The sequence below is a fragment of the Heptranchias perlo genome, chromosome 26 (genome assembly GCF_035084215.1).
Source record: "Heptranchias perlo isolate sHepPer1 chromosome 26, sHepPer1.hap1, whole genome shotgun sequence".
Lineage (NCBI taxonomy): Eukaryota > Metazoa > Chordata > Chondrichthyes > Hexanchiformes > Hexanchidae > Heptranchias > Heptranchias perlo.
In genome coordinates this window covers 8,099,642-8,114,464 of record NC_090350.1, presented here as the reverse complement: position 1 = coordinate 8,114,464, position 14,823 = coordinate 8,099,642, and the positions used below count along the sequence as shown (strand labels likewise).

The 14,823-nt window shown below is 44.1% G+C and overlaps 1 protein-coding gene across 1 annotated transcript in view; it reads left to right on the top strand.

Annotated features, from left to right (window-relative positions):
- The window catches only part of LOC137342497 (adhesion G protein-coupled receptor B2-like), a 697,882-nt gene that overhangs the window by 595,531 nt on the left and 87,528 nt on the right, over positions 1 to 14,823 (top strand). Inside the window, exons 18-19 of the mRNA XM_068006399.1 lie at positions 4,946 to 5,049; positions 9,462 to 9,564. Coding sequence (XP_067862500.1) covers positions 4,946 to 5,049; positions 9,462 to 9,564 — 207 coding nt within the window. The remainder of the gene's footprint in view (positions 1 to 4,945; positions 5,050 to 9,461; positions 9,565 to 14,823) is intronic.

Genomic DNA, 14,823 nt, shown 5'->3' with positions numbered 1-14,823 from the left:
ACACCTGTAGAAATCGCTTCTTGTGGTTGCACACCAGCTGTCCTTTGATGGAGTGAACCCCCTTTCAGTTGATGAAAACTCCTGGTTCATGTGGAGGTTCTCGGATTGCCACGTGTGTGTAATCGATTGCACCCTGCATCTGTGGGAAGCCAGTCAAAGAGGCGAAACCCACTGCCCACTCGTTCTGGCCATTGTCGTTGCGGGGAATGTTAATGTAATCAGGTGCCCTGACAAACAAGCCATCCATCACCTCCCTTATACACTTATGTGCAGACGATTGACACATCCTGCAGATGTCTCCAGTGGTGCCCTGGAAGAACCCAGAGGCGACGAAATTGAGGGCAGTGGTGACTTTTACTGCCACGGGAATGCGTAGCCACCACATCCAGCAGGGAACAGCTCTTCCTCAAGGAGACAGCAGATGTCTGGGACCACCTGCCGACTCATTCTGAGCCTGTGTAGGCACTGCTCCTCAGACAGGTTCAGGAAGCTCAGCCTCTGCCTATATTCCCTCTCACATGGGGTAGTGCCTCCTGCGACCTCGGCCCCTCTGTTGCTCCCCTCTCTGTTCTCCACTCAGCTCTTCCCTCTGCTGTTCCCATATCTTTGTTGCGCACCTCTCTCTCTTGTGCACCAGCAGATCCCAACACAGCACGGGGTTGCTGCCGTGGATGGTCATTTTCCTCCTCCTCAGATGTCCTCTGGAATACATCCATTGCCTCCCCCCATCCTGATCTTGTCAGTTTGAGAGGCTCCAAAGTTTTGCCAAAGATGTCTCAACACAAGAACTCTCTGATTCAACACAAGAACTCTCAGTCCCAACATGAGGGGGGTAATTTTAACCCAAAAGAACAGGTGCGTTGGGGGCGTGAGGGAGGTAAAAGTAACATCCATTACATCCCCCTATCCTGATCTTGTCAGTTTGAGAGGCTCCAAAGTTTTGCTTTGCTTTTGAAGTGGGACCGCAATCCGGCTCCACGCGCCCACTGTTTTTGGATGCCCGTGCATCCGAAACCCAGAAGTCCCGTCCCCACTTAATGTTGGCGGGCGGCTTGTTAAAGGGGCACTGTATCTCATTGCGATAGTTGAGGCACTTAATTTTTTGTGGATTATAAACGTAAAACGTATTTAACCTTAACTGTATGGGTTTCCCATCACTCCTGATCCTTGTCAGGCAAGAGGAAGCAGGAAGGGCCAGATCCATGAGGTGAGTGCCTTTATTGCACTGCTTGTGAGCCAGGAGGAGCAGGAGTGCTTCATCCAGGCCCAACAAGCTCACCTGGCATGATCGTACCCCCGCGATCGGCCGTCCCGTCCTGCCCCCCCTGATCGCCCAACCCCCCCCCTCCCCCACCGATGGCCAAGAACCCCCCCCCATGGTAGACTGTCCAATGGTCAACCCTCCTCCTCTGATGTCTCCGACCCCTCCTCCTCCAATGTCACTGAGCCCCCTCCTCCGACGGCTCTGACCTCCCCCTCCGATGTCTCCGACCCCCCTCCTCCGATGTCACCGCCCCCCCCCCATGCCACTGACACCCCCCTCTTCCAATGTCACCGACCCCCCTCTTCCGATGTCACCGACCACCCCCCCCTCCGATGTCTCCAGCCCCCCTTCCTTCAATGGTCTCCAACTTCCCTCCTCCGATGCCACCGACCCCACCGCCCCGATGTCACTGACACCCCCTCTCCGATTTCACTGACCCCCCTCCCCGATTTCACTGACACCCGCCCCCGATGTCTCCGACCCCCCCCCCCTCTGATGTCACCGACCGCCCCCCCCCCCCAACTTGATGTCAATGACCAGCCTCATATTGTCTCCAGCCTTCTTCGATGTCTCCAGCCTTGCCGACCACTGTTCTCCTGACCCGATCAGCTCCCCCCCACCTCGATCTTCTTCACGCACCTCCCTCCCCATGCCCTATGTCATCCACGAGCCACGATCTCTCCCTCCCTCCCTCCTCTCCGAATCGCGGCTCCTTTCCCTCCCGACAGGCAGCCAGCCTGTTAATCTGGCTGACTGGCGCGCGGGGAATCCAGAAGCAAAAATAATGACCTCCAGTTTAGTCGCGATCACAGAATGTGATGCACTCATTTGATTTCTGGGTTCCCCCACACGAACATCTACCCACGCGCTGTGTTCCCGGCTCTGAGTGAAAACCATGCCCAAGAACTCTCAGCCAAACGTTTGCCAAAGAGAACTGAGATACCAGCTGCAATACCTGAGCTCTTATTGAGATGGGTCAATCATAGGTTTAAAAGCTATGGCTGAACCTTGCCTCCATTTCACTGGCGAGATTCATGAGCCTTGGGAAACCCGTGCAGGAGATGTTAAATTTGTTTATATTTCAGAATCAATTAAAAAATACTGACCTCAAGTATCTCAAGTAGGTAAATTGTCCCGCTAATGATCCACCCGCCTGCAGTAATTGGGGACGCGACTTCCGGGATTCTGCTGCGCGCGTGTATTCAAACATGCCCACGTTAAACCCGGAAGTTGGAGCCGGATTGCGGTCTTGATTTAAAAACCTGCAAATTTGACCTCTTTCTTGGGTGTTAAAATTCCTCCCCTTGTCTTGCGATGCTGTCGCTGAGGGGCAGCGTGTAGATAAGGAATGGGAAGGGACCATGGATAAATCCTTGGGGGATTTGCGTTTTCAGTTTTTTTACAAACCAGCTGCAAGATTTTTTTTGCTTCTTGTGCCCTTGCTGAGCTTTTCGTTTGAAATAGCAAAAAAAACTTGTTAGAGACTGAACACATTTATCTAAAAAAATCACCTACAATTGGTATAAAATTAAACCAAACACATTGACACCAGCGTTGGGAAGCAGACCTGCTTTCAGGGATCCATTTGATTCATGTCATCCCACTGTTTGGCTGATGAAAAGGACGACAACAGATTTCCCGTGAAGTGCCCTATCAATTGTGGCATTTAGAATATAGCTAACTGAGATGTACCTCGTATAACGAACTGAGATGTGTCTTGTTCTAATCACTTAACATTCAAAGTGTTCACCCTGCCTCTAAGAATGCCTTGTACCTTATGCCCAACTAGTGCTCTGTGCATCACACCAGAGAATGGGAAGGTGTGTTTGTGTGCTTTTGATTCCTATGCTCCTGACTTTATCTTCACTGTTTGGGAGGTGGTCCCCCATAGGAGGGAGAGAATGCAATTCTAGGCTATTCTTGCTCGCCTCCTAGCAACCAATTGGGGAACAAGCTACCTAGCCATACAGGCCAGCGAGGGCCCAGATTTGGTCCTTGGTTTGTGCTGAGTTAGCTCATCTCAGCCAAGGCAACTGTAGGGGTACTATAATTGGAATCACTGCTCCTGGATTAGGGAGGGGAAGATTGGCTGGGATTCCTGCTCTTGATAGCTATCCATTGATCACTTCTGTAAGTATGAATGTATGAACTTTGGATGAGGATTCAGCTGCAATGCTTCTTCAGTTAAACAGCCTGTTGGTACTCACTTTCAAGGTTTCAACTCAGCAGTGTGTCAGCTTGGCTCAGTTGCTCGCACTCTTGCTGCAGGGTCAGAAGTTTGTAGGTTTAAACCCTGTGACAGTAGGTTCCGTCATGTCTCAAATCATTAGAAAGTCTATATAAATTTAGTATCTATTTATTTATAAGATGTGACTGATCACTTTAAATTTGAGTACTGCATGTTGGGAGAGCATTTCTCAGTTGTTTGTGTTTCTGCTAACTTGTTTTATACATGTTGCAGGATATACACATTGCTGTCTGGTACGCAGTATGTCACTTCAAACTCATTATTCTTATGCAAAGCAAATAGGAACCACAATGCACATACATCTTGCTTTTTCCCAAAATCAATGAAAGGGTCAAAAGGCTTAGTAAAGTGCAAAAAATGGGCCTAAGACTAACATCTGGATGAGTTCAGGAAATCTTCGTTTTGATATTGTTTATTCAAGTAGAGAGGACATTTTTTGACCTCATGTCTCCCAGTTTTGAACTTCAAAGTGAATGAAGTGAACAACTGGGTACATGAAGCATGTTCCCAGTTCTTCACTTCTTCTAATACTCTTGGACTGCAGCCCTTGTAGAGGTGACCGCAGACACTCCATGGTGGTTAGATAGAATCTCACTTTATGTTTTATGTTACAGGTCCAGGTTTAGTATTAATAAATACTAAGAGAGTTAGTGAAGTACATGTTTTGTTAATTTTGTATATCCGAGGAGGTATAAGTCAAATATCTAAAATCAAATGACATCTGTTGTTCACTTTTTACTGTTAAGGAACCTGATTTGTAGTTTATAACCTGAATTATATGGTGTGAAGGAGTGTTTATTCTTCTGTGATCCAAAGAATAGGAGAACATAGGAGTACTTGCACCAATTCTAGAAAGATATTACAGCAATAAGGGTCTCTGTTCAGTATCGTGCATATAAAGTCACATCCCTGTTCGTCGGGAGCAGTCTTTGGCACTGAGTACAACAAAGCATCTCAGTAAAACCTATTACTAACCAGCAGGACTTGAGCTCATGATCCAGGTTGACACTTCAGTGTAGTATGGCAATGTTGGGGGTGCTGTCTTTTGGATGAGGTGTCAATCCCATCTGATAGATGTTGATGATCCCATGGCACTATTCAAAGAGCGCCAGTGAGTTTTCTTGCTTTCTTGGACAATGTTCATCCATCAACCAACACCATCGAAAACAGATTAACTGGCCATTCATCTCACTGCTGGTTATGGGATGTCGCTGGTGCAGATTGGCTGTCCCTTTTTCCTGCATAACAGTCGCTGCACTTCATAAGTAATTACTTATGTGAAGTACTTTGAGATGTTTTAACATGATAAGTTGCTATATAAATGCAAATATTATTTATATTATTCTGTATTTACACTTGAGCAAACACACAGACAGTAGCAGTGGTGCTACATACTGGGACAATCTGACTTTCCTTTTTGATTTACTTTTCAGAACATGGATTTTACAGGAGTGCCATCAGTCCCGTTGATGATCGGGTGTGGAATTGCCTGTATGGCCCTTTTAACACTGCTTGCTGTGTATGCTGCCTTTTGGAGGTACTGTACACCAACCTAGTAATTACATATAGAATGCCAAGTGTAAAACTACAGCATAATGATATTGTTCTGTGTGTGGTTCTGTTCTCTGTGTTATGATGATAACTTACATGGTGGAGTATTCATTAAATCTGTTGTCAAAGGTGACAGTTCAGTTATAAACAGGACTTGTTTTTAAAAAGCTGTAACAAAAATTAACCATTTATATCTTTGTTATTTTATATATCCAATTTCTTTCTGCTAGTCATGGCTCAAGGTTGATACTGTTTTCTGCAAGCTGCAGGTATATAAATTACAGCGTGGTGCGCCAGAGGTGTTAATATTGGTTCCTGTTGAACAGAGAGTTTAATATGCTAATGTATATTGAATTCAGAGTCATTGGTTTCAATCTGTCAAATAGCTTTTTTGATAGCTGTCTGAACAACTTTCAATTATCGCAGAGAGAAAAAGGATGGAGACAAGCATCCTAGGTAATTGCAGCCTCTGCTTCTTCCTTGAACGGAGGCCCAATCAGTCCCCATCCGCCACCACTCTCCTCCGCCTGGCTGAACTTGTTCTTACATTGAACAACTTCTCCTTTGACTTCACTCACTTCCTCCAATAAAAGGTATAGCTATGGGAACTCGTATGGGTCCTAGCTATGTCTGCCTTTTTGTGGGATATGTGGAACATTTCTTGTTCCAGTCCTACTCAGGTCTCCTCCTTCACCTCTTTTTCTGGTACATTGATGACTGTATTGGTTCCGTTTTCTACTCTCTCCCCAAACTGGAAAATTTCATCAACTTTGCTTCCAAATTCCACCGTTTCCTCGCCTCCACGTGGTCCATCTCCGACTCTTCCCATCCCTTCACCGACTTCTCTATCTCCATTTCTGGGGATAGGCTGTCAACCAATATCTACTTTAAGCCTACCAACTCCCACAGCTACCTTGATTGCACTTCCTCCCACTCTGCTTCCTGTACGGACTCTGTTCCATTCTCCCAGTTTCTCCGTCTCCGTCGCATCTGTTCTGACGATACCACCTTCAACACCAGTGTGTTGACATGTCTTACTTTTTCCTCAACTGAGGATTCCCTTCCACAGCAGTTGACAGGGCCTCGACTGTGTCTGTCCCATTTCCTGCACTTCTGCCTTCACCCCTTCCCCTCCATCCCAGAACCACGATAGGTTTCCCTTTGTCCTCACCTTCCATTCCACCATCCTCCACATTCAACATAAGATCCTCTGCCAAAATGCCTCCACCAAACACATCTTCCCCTTCCCTCCCCTTTCAACATTCTGAAGGGACCGTTCCCTCCGCGACACCCTGATCCATTCTTCCATCACCCCCAACACCCGCTCTCCTTCCCACGGCACCTTCCCGTGCGAGCATAGGAGATGCTACACCTGCCCTTTCACCTCCTCCCTCCACCGTCCAGGGCCCCAAACACTCCTTCCAGGTGAAACAACAGTTTTCTTGTACTTCTTTCAATTTACTATACTGTATTCACTGCTCACAATGTGGTCTCCTCTACATTGGGGAGACCAGACACAGATCGGGTGATCGCTTTGCTGAATACCTCCACTCAGTCTACAAGCGTGACCCTGACCTGCCAGTCCCTTGCCACTTTAATTCCCCATCCCACTCTCACTCTGACCTCTCTGTCCTTGGCCTCCTACACTGTTCCAAAAAAGCTCAACGGAAGCTCGAGGAATGGCACCTCGTCTTTTGATTAGGCACTTCCGGACTCAACATTGATTTCAATAAATTCAGATCATAACCACTGCTTCCATTTTTTTGGTCAGCAAATGCAGCTAATGGTTCCGCTGTTGCCATTTACAGTACCTCGAGACCCATCTTTTGTTTCTTTACTTGTCCCATTCTCCTTGCCTTGCACCATCATCCTTTTTATCATTTAATTACTCCTGCCCTCCACACTATCACAGACCTTCCCTTTTGTTTTATAATCCCCTCCCCCTCCCCCTTTTGCCTGGCTCTGTACTTGCTTAACAACTGTTAAATCTTTCACTTCTTCCGGTTCTGGTCATCAACCTGAAATGTTAACTCTGTTTCTTTCTCCATAGATGCTGCCTGACTTGCTGAGTATTTCCAGCATTTTCTGTTTTTATTTCAGATTTCCAGCATCCGCAGTATTTTGCTTTTTGTCCTAGGTAATTGATAAGCTGTGAATTACTGCGAAGGTACTCATGAGAGATACAGTTGTCTAATGCTTCTTGTTTCAGTATATCTTCAAAGAATGTTGTATGATCTATCTAGTTCTGACCGTACGCTTGTCAGTCAAGGAGTTTAAAGCCAGCAGGGAGATTGAACTAGATCTGGCTGTGGTAGTTTTTAACACATAAGAAGTGAGTGATCATGTTTCAGGAATTAGTTTTGAGTTGGGTTGTAGTGCAGGAGAATAATAAAGTTTCTAATTACTGTAAATATACTGTTTGTACTGAATGCTATTCATTTACCTGCTCAATGTTAAATAGATTTGTCTGTGGGTTTATAGGCCTGAGCCTGTTTAATAGAGTGTTTATTTATCTGCCTCCTGAATACATGGATATATTGCAACAAACCAGAATACAGGGGTAAGGGCTCTATATTCAATCTCTGGTTCTCAATACGTGTACCTAGATATTGAACGATAAAGACACACTCTGGTTAATAGGGGACTCAAAGGCTGCTTGTGGAAATGGTCATTGACACTAAAGCCAAGCAGTATATCCAGTATAAAAACCCAAAACTGTAACAGGACATTTAAATGAAGGTCTCATCATCAGTCCTTTTAAAGGGTGCTTGTCGCTATCAACACTATTCATTTCACTATTCAGGATTCCTTTTAGAACGACTTGCTATCAGGACTCCTTTTAAAGAAGGTGTCTTATCAGGACTTTTCTCATTGGGACTGTCACCACTTTTGTTGTGTTATTTTTGTGAATATTTTACTTGAACAAAATACTGACTGCAGATGGCATTATTAGAGGAAGCTAACTGGCAGGCGTGACCACATTTATCGATGTGAGAGAAATGAACTAATACGCAGATAGAATGAGATAATTGTTGGAGACTTGGGGTTAATAACCTTATCACTATTGACATTAATTAAGCTGCTTCACGCTGCTAGCCTCAGTAACTGTTCTCAAACAGTTGGGCTCAGCAGCTGACTGTCCAATTTTATCAAACCAGTACCATTTTGTGGGACTCAATGTCCATTGATATCAAATTGTTACATCCCATGGGGACTGTGCCCAGAAACTGAACCTGGGATCTTAGTCTGTGTGATTCAGCTACTGATTGAATAAACATGCAGAGCCGTCAACACAGTTCAAATGGTAATCAGAATGCTCAGTCCTGAGGTTTGATTTGAGCAGATGGTACCAAGTTACCTCCAGTGCCAATTCTATTTCTGCCCTTTTCCATGCTTGTCCAGTAATCACCAAAACGAATATTTCCCTCTGGCAGGGTGGTGGGTACTTTTCAGCTATATGGAGAGAGCAGAAGGCACCAACTTGATGGAGTACCTCCGACTTATTTAGAACTTGGCAAATTGTCCAACAGGCTGAAATCCTCATCTCTCATAAAGTCATGCTCATCTCCCAGTGCATAAACATATCGTGCTTGAATAAATTAAGCTGCATAAACTTGTATATTTGTAAAAAAAAAATCATGAAATATCGGCCCAGATTTTGCTGCCAACACAACAGAGAGTTTAATGGCGCTCGCTGTTACTAATGTGTAAGTTGTCCAGCAACTTCTGGCAAGGAAGAGATACTCCGTGAATTGCGAATCGCCACAAGTTGTTGGACGATTTACACCTCTGCACAGTTAGCTTCGCAAATTGGGAGCTTGCCTTCAACCTCTCCATGAGTTTCATGAGATTTCTGCATTTGCACATCAATTGCCAGTTAAACTCGCTGCAGAAAGTTAGGGCTGCTACTTAACTGTATAGTTGACGAGATTGATGTTCTCGCAATGCCACTTAACCTCTCCGGCCCAGAAAGGCAACAATTTAAACTGTGGAATCTCATTCCTACAGGTAATAAATTGTTAAAGATTTTTTAAATTTAACATTTTAAAATTTTTTTCTTTTCCTTTCTGTTTCTTTTTTTTCTCTCTCTCTTAATCCAATCTTTCTTTCCCTCTCTTTATTTCTCTTTCTGTACCTGATTCGATGTTTTTTACTAATTTCATAGATTTGCCTACATATTTCTTCCTTCACTTCCCTTCCACTATTAGGTGGTCTGTAAAATGTACCTAGTAACCTGATCGATCCCTTCTTATCCTTCATCTCAATCCATATGGATTCTGTTTCTATCTTAATGTTACTTATGTCCCTTTTTCTATTGCCATTATGTTGTCTCTAATTAGATATAACGATATATCATTTAAAATTGCCTTGGTTTGTTTTTCAATTATGTTTCCACAGATTCATAAAATCAGAGCGATCTATTATTCTACTCAACTTTTGCCTGTCTATAATGGCATCAAACATTCTGATTTTAGTTGGTCAAACACAGATACACAGCAAGGTAAGTGGAAAGGGGAGCATTTGTAGCTCAAACAAGTAAGTGAATAGTTGTTATTCAAAAGAATGATCCAGGATAATTTGAAAATTCAAACTGATTCTGAAATTGTTGTACAGATTTATCCTAATTTAAGGTTGAGGATGATATTCAGTGACCATTTCGGATAAGTGGGGTTTGAGGCTTTAGGATGCAGCTTACAGGTTTACAAAAATAAGAGTGAAAATTGTGCTACAGTAAGAAGCTCAAATTTGGAACTTTAGCTTCACTAGGTGGGAGAAACCATCTCATGCAATGTTCCTTCAGAGATGGTGGGGTCGATTTTCCCTTTCGGTTGGGATGGAAAGCTGGCAGTCGCAGATTAGCTGCCCGTTATACACCCTCCCCGATGAAGTCAATAGAAAATCAGGCCAGGTGCATAAAGGGAAGCCAATCCGCTATCACTAATTTTTCACCCCCGCCAAAAGTGCCAATTGCCCCCAGAGCTATGAGCACTGCTGAGATGAGCTGCAAGAAGGACAGACTCTGGCTTTGTCTTTAAACAGTCAGTGCAGTTGCATTGATGTATGTTTAATTTTTATGTTGCATTGTATCCTGATCTGTCTTTCTGCTTCAAAATATTACTTTAAAATTAATCTGACCAAGTAGTTTAGCCTATATACGGTTTAGTGGCATCTCTCTTCCTTCTGAGGTGACTGGAGAATGGAGTGGGCTCCCTAAGTATTCTCCAGCAAGCGATTTACTGCGATTTGGTAATAATTGTTAAACCTGTCCTTTGCTAACCCATACCTGGCACAGAATAAAACCGTAGGTTCCAGTTCATATAAGACTCAGTCTGCCTATGGAATCTGCAATCAAGGTGTGAACACAAGAAAGGTATTGGGGAAAAGCCTGAACTGAACATCGTAGATCACGCAGAGAACATTTAAAAAGGATGATATTTCTTACCCTGCAAGGGTTCCATATTAATATAGGCTCAAGCAGAAAGGAATACAAGCACAAATTTAACAGTAGGATTTGAACCAACAGGTTTTTTGACACAGAAATGATGCCTGAAATGTGAATTGACCTGCACCAGAAAATTTTCAAAAAATCCCAATAAATTTGAATCATAGAAACATAGAAAATAGGAGCAGGAGTAGGCCATTCGGCCCTTCGAGCCTGCTCCGCCATTCAATATGATCGTGGCTGATCCTTTATCTCAATACCATATTCCTGCTCTCTCCCCATACCCCTTGATGTCTTTTGTGTCTAGAAATCTATCTATTTCCTTCTTAAATATATTCAGTGACTTGGCCTCCACAGCCTTCTGTGGTAGAGAATTCCACAGGTTCACCACCCTCTGAGTGAAGAAATTTCTCCTCATCTCAGTCCTAAATGTCCTACCCCATAACCTGAGACTGTGACCCCTTGTTCTGGACCTCCCCAGCCAGGGGAAACATCCTCCCTGCATCCAGTCTGTCTAGCCCTGTCAGAATTTTATATGTTTCAATGAGATCCCCTCTCATTCTTCTAAACTCGAGTGAATACAGGCCTAGTCGACCCGATCTCTCCTCATATGACAGTCCTGCGATCCCAGGAATCAGTCTGGTGAACCTTCGCTGCACTCCCTCTATGGCAAGTATATCCTTTCTTAGGTAAGGAGACCAAAACTGCACACAATACTCCAGGTGTGGACTCACCAAAGCCCTGTATAACTGCAGTAAGACATCCTTGCTCCTGTACTCAAATCCTCTTGCAATGAAGGCCAACATACCATTTGCCTTCCTGATTGCTTGCTACACCTGCATGTTTGCTTTCAGTGACTGGTGTACAAGGACACCTAGGTCCCTTTGTACATCAACATTTCCCAATCTATCGCCATTTAAATAATACTCTGCCTTTCTGTTTTTCCTTCGAAGTGCATAACTTAACATTTATTCACGTTATACTGCATCTGCCATGTATTTGTCTACTCACTCAACTTGTCTAAATCGCCTTGAGGCCTCTTTGCATCCTCCTCACAACTCACAATCCCACCTAGTTTTGTGTCGTCAGCAAACTTGGAAATATTACATTTGGTTCCCTCATCCAAATCATTGATATATATTGTGAATAGCTGGGGCCCAAGCACTGATCCATGCGGTACCCCACTAGTCACTGCCTGCCACCCCGAAAAAGACCCATTTAGAATCATAGAATCATAGAAGTTTACAACACGGAAACAGGCCCTTCGGCCCAACATGTCCATGTCGCCCAGTTTATACCACTAAGCTAGTCCCAATTGCCTGCACTTGGCCCATATCCCTCCATACCCATCTTACCCATGTAACTGTCCAAATGCTTTTTAAAAGACAAAATTGTACCCGCCTCCAATACTGCCTCTGGCAGCTCGTTCCAGACACTCACCACCCTTTGAGTGAAAAAATTGCCCCTCTGGACCTTTTTGTATCTCTCCCCTCTCACCTTAAATCTATGCCCCCTCGTTATAGACTCCCCTACCTTTGGGAAAAGATTTTGACTATCTACCTTACCTATGCCCCTCATTATTTTAGAGACTTCTATAAGATCACCCCTAAACCTCCTACTCTCCAGGGAAAAAAGTCTCAGTCCATCCAACCTCTCCCTATAAGTCACACCAAACTCTCTGCTTCCTGTCTGTTAACCAATTTTCAATCCATGCCAGTATATTACCCCCTATCCCTTGTGCTTTAATTTTGCACACTAACCTCTTATGTGGGACTTTATCAAAGACCTTCTGAAAATCCAAATACACCACATCCACTGGTTCTCCCTTCTCTAGTCTACCAGTTCCATCCTCAAAAAACTCCAGTAGGTTTGTCAAACATGATTTCCTTTTCATAAATCCATATTGACTTTGTCCAATCCCATTGATATTTTCTAAGTGTCCTGTTATCACATCCTTTATAACAGATTCTAGCATTTTCCCTACTACTGATGTTAGGCTAACCGGTCTGTAGTTCCCTGTTTTCTCACGCCCTGCTTTTTTAAATAGTGGGGTTACATTTGCCACCCTCCAATCTGCAGGAACTCTTCCATAATCTATAGTCTATAGAATCATTCTGATTCTGATAAATTCAGGCTCAACATTGCTCCAGAACTTGTCCCTAGGCAACCCAGCAAATGCAGCAAGTTTCACTTTAAGGGGTAAACTTGCAAGAGGAAAGAAACAGGTGAAAAAAGGGAACTAAGGCGTATCAGACTTTTTTATGATGACAGATGGTTTAAGAATTTAAATTCAAGTGTATTCATATTGAAGTCCATTTTCAATGATCAACTGTTAACGGTAGGTGTAAATTGCAAGATGTCTCTGTGGTTCCTGAAAGGGCACATTGATATTGAAATCTGGTCAGAGTATGGTGATAAATAGAATGGGTGGGACAGAAACAAATAGACAAGTTCAGCAAATTCAATTAATCTGTTTGGTTGGTTGTGAGATCATAGATCAGGATGTTTCATGCTGCTGTTTTAAACTCTCAGTAAATGGACAACAACAACAATTTGCACTTTTATAGCCCCTTTAACATAGTAAAAATATCCCAAGGCTCTTCACAGGAGCATTATCAGACAAAATTTGACACCGAACCACATAAGGAGATATTAGGACAGGTGACCAGAAGCTTGGTCAAAGAGGTAGGTTTTAAGGGGCGATTTAAAGGAGGAGACAGAGGAGGAGAGGTTTAGGAAAGGAATCCCAGAGCTGAGGGCCTAGGCAGCTGAAGGCACGGCCGCCAGTGGTGGGGTGAAGAAAATCGGGGATGCACAAGAGGCCAAAATTGGAGGAGCACAGAGATCTCGGAAGGTTGTAGGGCTGGAGAAGGCTACAAAGATAGAGAGGGGCGAGACCATGAAGGGATTTGAACACAAGGATGAGAATTTAAAAATTGAGGCATTGCCGGACTGGGACCCAATGTAGGTCAGCGAGCACAGGGGTGATGGGTGAATGGGAATTGATGCGAGTTAGGTTATGAGCAGCAGAGTTTTGATTGAGCTCAAATGTACGGAAGGTGCAATGTGGGAGGCTGGCCAGGAGACCATTGGAATAGTCGAGACTGGAGGTAACAAAGGCATGGATGAGGGTTTCAGCAGCAGATGAGCTGAGGCAGGGATGGAGACAGGCAATATTATGGAGGTGGAAGTAATATCTTGATGATGGAGAGTATATGGGGTCAGAAGCTCAGATCACGGTCATATAGGACGCTGAGTTTGTGAACAGTCCTGTTCAGCCTCAGACAGTGGCCAGGGAGAGGGATGGAGTCGGTGGCTCGGGAACAGAGTTTATTGCGGGGACCGAAGGCAATGGCTTTGGTCTTCTCACTATTTAATTGGAGGAAATTTTTGCTCATCCAGTACTGGATGCCCGACAAGCAGCATGACAAATCAGAGGCAGTGGAGGGGTTGAGAGAGGTGGTGGTGAAGAGAGCTGGGTATCGTCCACGTGCATGTGGAACCTGACATTATGTTTTCGGATGATGTTGCCGAGGGGCAGCATGGAGATGAGAAATAGGAAGGCCAAGGATAGATCCTTGGGGGACTCCACAGGTAACGTTGCGGGAGTGGGAAGAGATGCCATTGCAGGAGATTCTCTGGCTGGCTACGACTGGATAGATAGGAATGGAACCGGGCGAGGGCAGTCCCACCCAGCTGGTCAATGGATGCTAATAATACTATTTCCTTTTATTTTGAAGATACAGTAATTTGATAAAAGTCTGAATTGGCCTTTATCCACAGCTTTATCTTTTGTGATTATTGTGTTTTAGCCATGCTTTTGGAGCTAGTATTATCACAACATGTTAGAACACCAGTAAGATGGCACAGCATCAGTTTCTCACTTCACACATTCTCAAGTTCAAACATGCTGGAAAGCAGTAAGTGGAGATTAGTTGTTTCTCTACATGGGGAAGTGAAAATTGGTTAGAGAGTCATTGTTGTTTGCTCTCGCACCCCTCCTTGCAGAGCTAGTACACTGTTAAAGGCCTTTCAGTTATAGCCTGGGGAAGAAACAGGGAGTTTAGCCTCAAACAAAAAAAAACTAGTCTATAAATATTAATGCTGTTTTACCCACTGTGGTTCACTTCTCACATTTAGTAAAACCACAGAGAAAATGTGGACCTGGATCTTTACATTTTGTGAATAGTTTTGCAACCTACATCACATTCTTCTTACCAAGATCTACCTGACTGCGATGTAGAATGCAGTCCATTCCTGATATAAACACGCTCCTGGCAATTGTGACTGACGCACAGCTTTTCTACTTAGCAGCCA